Source organism: Neurospora hispaniola (genome assembly GCF_033458365.1).
Source record: "Neurospora hispaniola strain FGSC 10403 chromosome Unknown B0T23scaffold_2, whole genome shotgun sequence".
Classification (NCBI taxonomy): Eukaryota; Fungi; Ascomycota; class Sordariomycetes; order Sordariales; family Sordariaceae; genus Neurospora; species Neurospora hispaniola.
Window position 1 is genome coordinate 300,397 of NW_026944407.1, and position 8,309 is coordinate 308,705.

The following is an 8,309-nucleotide window of genomic DNA, read 5'->3' on the forward strand; positions in this document are numbered from 1 at the left end:
AACAGACACAAAAAAAAGGGGAATGAATCGCTTTACTGCATCTCAACATCCGGAGTCGCCGTCTCCTCCTCATCTCCCCAAAGACCATCCAGCTTGAACTCCTTGGCCCACTCGGTCACGATCACCTTCTGATCCGCTAGGGGCTCATCAGCGGTAGCAGACTTGCCGCCAGCAGGAGCAGGAGCAGTAGCGGTACCAGCCACAGCCAAGACGGGAGCATCGATCCAGCCCTGGATACGACCGTCGCGCCAGTCGGTCACGACAGTCATGGCAGCGGCTTGAATATTGGGGATACCGCCCCTGCCCAGCCTGCCGCGCTTGCGGGCAACCTGGACGAGGAAGTCCATGGTGGGGTCGCCGTTGTTGGGGTCGCGCAGCAAGGGGGGAAGGTCGTACACCTTCATCATCTTGTCCATGAGCTCGGGGGTGGCCGACAGGCGCTTGAGCAGCAGCGTCACGGCGGGAACCGGGTCCTCGATTTGCTTGGGTGGGATGGCGTTGAGGAGCACCAGGTGGGCGTGCGCCTCGGTCTGGTTCTTGGGGGTGAAGGTCGAGTTGCCGGCAGTGGAAGGGAACACGATACCGGGCGAGTCGAGCAGCGTCAGCTTGCTGTCGATCTTGACCTGGCGGATCGAGGTGGTGACGCCGGCCTCGGCGCCGGCCGGGCAGGCGTTGTGCTGGCCGCGGCTGTTGCTGAGGCGGGACAGGAGGGCGTTGATGACGGACGACTTGCCGACGTTGGGGTAGCCGATTACGCCGACCTGGATGGAGCGCTTGAGGTTGCGCGAGACGGCGTACGACTTGAGCGCACGGAAGAGAGCCGCGCTGGTGCTCTGGACGGTAATGTCGCGGTGCTGGAAGGTGTGGGCGTTGGGAGCAGGGTTGGAGGCGCGCAGCGGCAGCGTGGGGAAGTAGCGGCGCAGGTGGGTGAGCCAGCCGCGGAGGACCGGGGGAGGGATCAGATCGACCTTGTTGAGGATGAGGATGAGACGCTTGCCACCGTGGGCGGCAGCCATGACGGCGCGCTCGACGTCCCTCGAGCGGGTGCCTTCGGGATCACGGGCGTCGAGGACGTAAAGAATGACATCAGCCTGCTCGACAACCTGCTTGAAGACCTTGTCGAAGGCCTTGCGCGAGGAGGCGCCGCCGGGAACCTCAATAACGCCGGACTGTGTGGGTTCGCCGTCGGTCTCGTCGTCGGACTCGTCGTCATCGTCCATCTCGTCGCCGCTCTGGAGCTCGCGGTCGTATTGCTCGGCAGCTTTCCTGGCGCTGGCCACCAAGGCAGCGAGGGGGTTCGACTCATCGTCAACGTCGCTACCATCCTCCTCCATAGCATCGTCGTCGTCCATCAGATCGTCATCGAACGCCTCGACATCGCCCTCGGCGCCCGTCTTGGTGTCCTGGCCGGTCTTGGCCGCCTTGGCCATCTCACGACGCTTCTGCTCCTGTTCCTTTCTCCGAATGCGGTCCTCCTCGATCTGGTTCAACAGCTTTTCCTTGTAGGGGAAAAGGTTCGGGATACCCGGGTCCTTCTTGAGCTTTGAGCGCCATTCTGGGTTCTTCTTGGCGAGCTTTCTGTCCTTGCGTTGCTTCGCGGCCGAGGCCTTCTGGATCTTGTGCCTGAGGCGTACGGGTGTACGCTTCGATTTCGGCTCTATTGTAAAGTAACGTCAGTCAATGTGTTGATTGGAGGAATATGTCGTTCTCAGCGAAAGATTGACTGACTTTTGGGCTTTGTTATCGATCCGGCCATTTTGAAGATATGCTGCTCCTAATGTCAAAAAAGGAGGTACAGGAGGAGAATTGAGGATGGGACAGCAAGGTAAAGCAGCAAATCCGGTTGCTATGGACGGCTGTACTGATTGATGGTCGTCAAAAAATTAGAGTGGAGGGACGGTTTGTGCCACTGCTGACCGCCTAGATAAGCTCTGATAAAGCAGGGATCCGTCGTGTTGAACTCCACCAAGATTCCAGAAGTCCCCGCTTCGTGTGTGGAGATACGCGTGCCTGTAAGTTACAGTCGTATTGTATGTTTGAATGGTGTTAAACCAAACGTGGAATGTAAATTACAATGATACACTTATGGTGTGGTTGCGCTTGATTTCTATATCAAGGATTTATTGCTACTCTTTAGGCAAGTAACTTGCATTGCCTTTCCAGAAAGAGGACTTTAGGTCGGTCCGTCTCAACAATCAAACACTTGTCTGCCATGACGATGCTCAAATCCATCGGACCGTCCGTCAAGGTGCAGTTCTGAATGCCATCAGTTCTGTCGTCAAGCACTTGTTCATACCACGCACACATGGACGTTGAAGGTTTTTTTTTTTTTTTTTTTTTTTTTTTTTTTTTTTTTTTTTTTTTTTTTTTTTTTTTTTTTTTTTGGAGTTTGGAGTTTGGATCATTATGGATTCGGCAGAGCACCATGCCCGCTCGTGTGATTGACTGTCGCTTAAGCTGACAACGGCATTGCACTGTGCAATAATTATCAGCAGAGCAGACACTCCTGACATTGGGTCATCTTGGCCTACGCAGACAAAGTCCTGAAGCAAAATAGCATGTTAGCATCGAATACGAACCAAGAAAGGGGGTTATGGTGGGGAGGTAACATACCACCCAGACACCAAGCCTATCACGCTTCACATGAGGGTGTATCTTCAGAAACTCTTCAGTAGATATCCCCAATCATTTGTCGGAATTGGGTATGGTTGCGATCATCCGGTGTCTTTGCGTCCGGCTCCTCCTGAATCCATCGATACGAGAAAAATATCAGATAGTCTGCCGAGCTCTTGGACTCGCTGGTACATCCAGGAGTCTTCAAGACCTTGAACTCCTGAGCCAAACCGTCACTCGACCGTGAAAGTTTGCTTTAAGACCTCAAACATATCTCTCTTATCAGCGTCTTCGGCTAAAGACTCTGCGTAAACACGTCGGAATTCTGATATGGACTTGTCCGGATCGCTACCTCCAGCAAGCAGGACAGGCCGCAGCCGATCTTGAAGCAGCTCTCAATATCCTTTGCGGAGCTTTGACTCCTTGTGCAGCAGACTCAATATGTTAAGAGTCATCCAAGCCTCCGGTTTGACGGCGAAGGCTTTCAAAGACGATGTTTTGCGCGTTAGCATCTCCCGTGAAAGTTGCGTAATCAAGCGCGTTATAGCCGTGGCCATCAGTAACGCTCATGTCTGCACCGGCATCGATGAGCTCTCGCAGGTACTGGCGATGTTCGTCGGAGGGCTCCTTGCATAAAGCAAGGGAAGGCGTGCATTCATCGTGAGAATTGACCTGTTGCATGGCCACATCCTGCTGTCCGTCGAGCAGGAGCGCCCGTCCGTAAAAGAAACGACCCTTAGCCACCACATTCACGTCCTCAAATGTTCGAACCTGTTTTAGGGCTTCGTACGCGGGTTGATCCGCCTGCTTCGTGTTTTCTCGTGCTGCATAGTATAGAGAAAAACGGGAGGGGCCGATTGTTTCCCAAGTTATCGCAACCTTCAATCATTGTTCTCTTGTAACTGCATCCATGTCTTGCGAGTCAATTGTATCCTTGATTTGATGGGCCCTTTCAACGCGTTCAAGGAGCTAATTTGTCGCTAATTACAACGACGACTCATCCTGACGCTGCTGGGACAGTTTGTAGTTGACCATACCGAGGTTTCCGATTGACCGGCACGCGAACCGCTCTGCCTAAAACTCCTTTGCTGTTTCATACTGAACCCGAAGCACACGCTTTACATCATCCATCAGGTCCATGTGCCGATAGATAACACCAAGCTCGCCACTGGCTTCGAGGCGCAGCTTACTTGATGCTGACATGGCCATTGCTTGCTCGAGCAAGTCTTTTGCCTGCTCATACTTGCCAAGGCGTTTGTACGTACCACCGAGTTTGGTAAAAACCAACTGTTTGTAACGGTCACCGTTCAGGATGGCACCGGAAGCAGCCCCTGATTCGCAAAGAGCAAGCGCACTGTTGAAGTTACGCAGCGCCAATTCCAGATTTCCGCTATGCATACATTGCTGTCCTTCTCCCATCAGTCTCTCAAAGGAGCGGACTACCTCCACCATGTTGGCGAGCGACGAAGGTGGCTGGCTACCCACGTCCCGATATTGTTTGTAAGATTCTCCATCCGCAGGCCCAAGCACTGGCGCGTCTTGTATGAATTCTCGGCTGGAATCAAAGTAGAAGAGAGTCGCATGCAAGGTATCTGCTGGCACTTTGGTTCTGTGGAGTACACCGGCTCCAACAGTGTAGCTCATATCGCGAGTATGAAGCGCAGTCTCAACCTGCTTGATGTGAACAATCTTCCCGGTATTCTCGACGATGGAGTAAGACTGATGTGGCACATAGGCTGTCCCGTGGCTTTTCCCTGTGCCGCTCCAGGCGATCCTGTATTGGGCATATGGCGTGTCCAGCGCACCTTTGGCTTCCGAATCTGTAACCGCATATTGGTAATCGCGGCCTTCACCCGCAAGAATCCAGCTTTGAGCAAAAGGTTGGTGTGAATGGATAGCAAAGTCACGGTTTCCTCTGTGACCATCCGGCAGCCAAACGTGCAATCGCCAAAGCTCATCAATCCTATTGTCTTTGATGAGGCTGCAAAGAGGAACGCTGAGGAAGCCTTGTGCACTACGGGACGCGCCCGGTAGAAGTGACGCAAGGACTGGGTCGGTAACTGCGTCTCTGACAAGTCCCCATACGAAGTCTAGGTCGGCGCCATCAATAGGCTGGCCCTGTCGAGCCTTGTGACGCAGCACTGAGACACCAAGTGCGAGATGGATCAGTTGCCATGATGCTTGCCACACGGGTGAGTTATCTTGGGTTTGAAGAACGGCATTATGGAGCCATTCCCTTATCGTAAAAGTGTCCCTCTTCGGCTGGATGATGAGCCCGGTGTTTGATATGATATATCGTGCGTGCTCTGAAATACCTTCAGACACCTTTGTAGCCGCGATAACCCCTGTGATGATCTGGTGGAGCACCGAGCGAGAAACATCGAGGTGTTGAGCCTCGTGGCCTTCATTATCAAGCTTGTTCGTAGTCATGGCCGCTGAGAGCGGGGAGATGTCAGCAATGCCATGGAAACAAATTACCGGGACTCATTCACTGCGACTTACTGGAATCAGGCACAGTCAAGTGAAATCAGCTGGGGTATCGGGAAGCGTAACTGTGCGTGAGGTCGGGTATCAGAAGTGGAAAGGGAGATGAAGAGGACGGCAATCGGGTATATTTTCAGCTGTTCATGGGTTTTGATAATGTCAAAAATGAAGAGTCACAGTCCGCCCGATGGCCAAGGCATAATCCCCCGTTGGTTGTGAGCGGCTTCTGACCGTCCATTTCGTTCGAGATGTTGCCAATCGTGCCACACCACAATGGTGCTCAGCCTCGGAGGCTCCAAATAACGAGGCAGGGCAGCAGGCTCAATTGGCCATCAACAGCCTAGGCGACTAACGTAGCGACCAACGATCTAGAAAAGCGGTTGTGTCATAATGGCAAAGCTTGACCGCCGCTCTTCAGTGTTTGCAAGTTCAACCTTGGAGGTAATCGGCTTGGCTGCCTGAGGGCTGACGTGATCAAAGGTGGTGTTTACGGGTGGATGACCTTATCACCGGGGGCCAAGCCATGCGTTGCGGATTGCTTAATGCCGAACAAAAAATGGCAAGTGGCTGACTACTATGAGGGGTTCGTCAACCGGGATAACGACTGCCGATTCGATGCGAACAATGCCGCAGAGGGTTAGGGCTCCAGCCAATGTACTTGGCTGCCGATGCCGTCCGCCCGCCCCGAGTCATCCACGACGTCTCCCCTGCCCGATTCTTCACAGTGTCAACCGATCCGATCACCGCAGCCAGGTGCACCGTCAATCTTCTGAATCATTTGGATATTCGAGCTACTACTCAGTCCGTGGGGAACAGTAGGCTCAAGGTACGTTGACACCGGCATGACTAATAACAATCACCCAAATGCACCGTCATGCTGCCAACTTGGGTGTTCCATCTAGATCGCGACACAAAGAGAAAGACATGCAAAGGCGCAATATCATCTGTTTCTTCTGACACTTGGTGTAGGCAAGATGGGAAGCACCTTTATAGACACTTCGGGCGCGGACTTCTCCGCGCCCCCCGTTCAGGTCACCTTCGACGGCCTTTTGTTCGACATGGATGGCACCATCATTGACTCTACCGCTGCTGTTGAGAAACACTGGGAGGCGTAAGTCTAAATTCCTCTTACGTCTATATGGCGTAGAATAGCAAGTATGCTCGGTTTCACGAGCCCAACACGGAGATACACTCGAGTGTCTGTCCGGCCGTGGAAGATGCAGATAGCACAAGGCAAGACGGTCAAGAAGGGAAGCAGAGTATCCTTTACCACGAAGATATTGAGAGTCATCACTTCGTGAATTTGATCTCGTATATACGATTCATGAGACTTACTGACAAATGTCAACATAAATAGCATCGGCAAGGAGATCGGGCACTCGCCCGAGGTCATCCTCCAGTAAGTCAATATCACCACCACCATACCTCCCGGTCACTCAACGATTACCGATGATTTCCAACTGACCCGTTAATCTCCTATGATCCAGGACCTCCCATGGCAGAAGATCCATTGATATTCTCAAAGAACTTGCCCCGGAGAAGGCAACTTTGGAGTGTAAGTCAGTTTGAAGTCTGGGCCGCAGGCTGGCCTGCAGTTAGTCAACCAAACCTAGGCAATACACCGCACTAACAACACTGAATCATGCCAGACGTTCAGCACATGGAGGGTCTTCTCCCTAAGAAGTATGGCAACGACGCGGTTGAGATCCCCGGTGCCCGCGCCCTGCTTCAGGACTTGATAGATCGTAAGAAGCCGTGGGCCATCGTTACTTCAGGTACTTTGCCGCTCGTTTCTGGGGTAAGTGAACTCGCTGCTGTTACTCCATTCACTCCCCCCGTTAAACGTTTGCAAACCTTGTTCGAATATGTTCTTCACTCTCCATTTCTGCACATCTACACATATCTCACCCCACATAACCTCTCTCATTTGACATAATCTTCATGCTGTTTCTTGGGAGACACGCATCATTTCATCCGTGCTTTTTGTTATCAATGGCCCTCTGTCATTCAGCTGGGTTCCTCAATCCTTCATACAAGTTATCACACTTCTTTTACAATGGTCTTCTTGCCAGAGGTGCCATTGCTCTCCCGCATTCACCCATCAGACTCATGTTTGAATTATCACTTGAACCACTCTTCTACCAACACTATTGATCGGTTTACCCTTGTCCTTCACTACATCCCCGTCCTATCGACTTCCAAGATGGCCCCCTACATTCTCCCCGTACCATACTCTCTAATGTTCATCATCGTTTTCACGGTTCAAATTACTCTCCCATATGTCATCCCCCTTTCCACCCTTATACACCCACTCACCTAGTTTGCGCCGCTCCCATCCAGCTATCAGTATCTATCTCCTCACCCCATCCACTCCTAATTTGACTTTTACCTTAACTTCCCTCACATCCCTTCCATTGTTTTTTCTCCTTACCTACCTGGTACCTGATAACCATTCAATTCTCAACTATTTCCCACATCACTTCCCTAAACCCATCCTACCCCCCGTCAAGACCTCCTTACCACCTCACACTTCACCACCACTTTCCCACTTGCTCGTATCCAACCTAGAAGCTAACACCTCAACAGTGGTTAGACGTCCTCTCCCTCCCCCACCCCGCGCACCTCATCTCCGCCGAATCCGTCGTGAACGGCAAGCCCGATCCTGCCTGCTACTTGCTCGGTCGCGAACGCCTCGGCCTCTCAAACCCAAACGTCGAGGTCTTAGTGCTGGAAGACGCGCCCGCGGGTATTCGCGCCGGCAAAGCCGCGGGTTGCAAGGTCATTGGCTTGGTCACCAGCCATACGGTTGAGCAGGTGCTGGAAGCAGGTCCGGATTGGGTGGTGAGGGATTTAAGCAGTGTCAAGTTTGTGCCAGAGAGCAGCGGGGATGGGAAGGTTACTTTGGAGATTAGGGATGCGTTGGTCTTGAAGAACTAGACCTGGAGGTTGGCAACATAAGAACGGAAAGGCTGGATTGATTGTGGCAGATTAGACTTTGGAGTTGCAATTAGAGGAGAGTGCTGTCGGTGAAGCCATATAGAATAGAGGTTACTCCTTGCTTGTAGACGAATCGACTGTTGTTGAGATGTCAAAGGCGTGCATATGTCTACCGATTGGGACGGTCGGTCGAATATTCTCTTGCTCTTTCATTACCGTCAAGTGTAAGAAACGCTCCCGAAGTGAGGCCGAATCTCTCATCCCTCTCTCTCTTT

The 8,309-nt window shown here is 52.4% G+C and overlaps 3 protein-coding genes across 3 annotated transcripts; 1 reads left to right on the top strand and 2 right to left on the bottom strand.

Annotated features, from left to right (window-relative positions):
* Nucleotides 1–32: 32 nt before the first annotated feature.
* B0T23DRAFT_425870 (P-loop containing nucleoside triphosphate hydrolase protein) lies at nt 33–1,756 on the bottom strand (the record flags this gene model as incomplete). Its single annotated transcript, XM_062839941.1, has 2 exons — nt 33–1,657; nt 1,729–1,756. The coding sequence occupies 2 exons, from the start codon at nt 1,754–1,756 to the stop codon at nt 33–35; spliced, it is 1,653 nt and encodes a 550-aa protein (XP_062694936.1).
* Nucleotides 1,757–3,490: 1,734 nt separating this feature from the next.
* On the bottom strand, nt 3,491–5,380 carry B0T23DRAFT_61697 (uncharacterized protein). The gene is made up of 3 exons (XM_062841544.1): nt 5,116–5,380; nt 4,929–5,048; nt 3,491–4,869 (listed from the first exon to the last, which is right to left on the bottom strand). The coding sequence occupies exons 2-3, from the start codon at nt 5,019–5,021 to the stop codon at nt 3,688–3,690; spliced, it is 1,275 nt and encodes a 424-aa protein (XP_062694937.1). The 5' UTR covers nt 5,022–5,048; nt 5,116–5,380; the 3' UTR covers nt 3,491–3,687.
* A 691-nt stretch (nt 5,381–6,071) lies between these two features.
* B0T23DRAFT_425872 (HAD-like protein) lies at nt 6,072–8,034 on the top strand (the record flags this gene model as incomplete). The annotated part of the gene is made up of 5 exons (XM_062839942.1): nt 6,072–6,208; nt 6,455–6,496; nt 6,585–6,652; nt 6,747–6,895; nt 7,684–8,034. 5 exons carry the CDS (start codon nt 6,072–6,074, stop codon nt 8,032–8,034), a joined length of 747 nt encoding a protein of 248 aa, XP_062694938.1.
* Nucleotides 8,035–8,309: the final 275 nt, after the last annotated feature.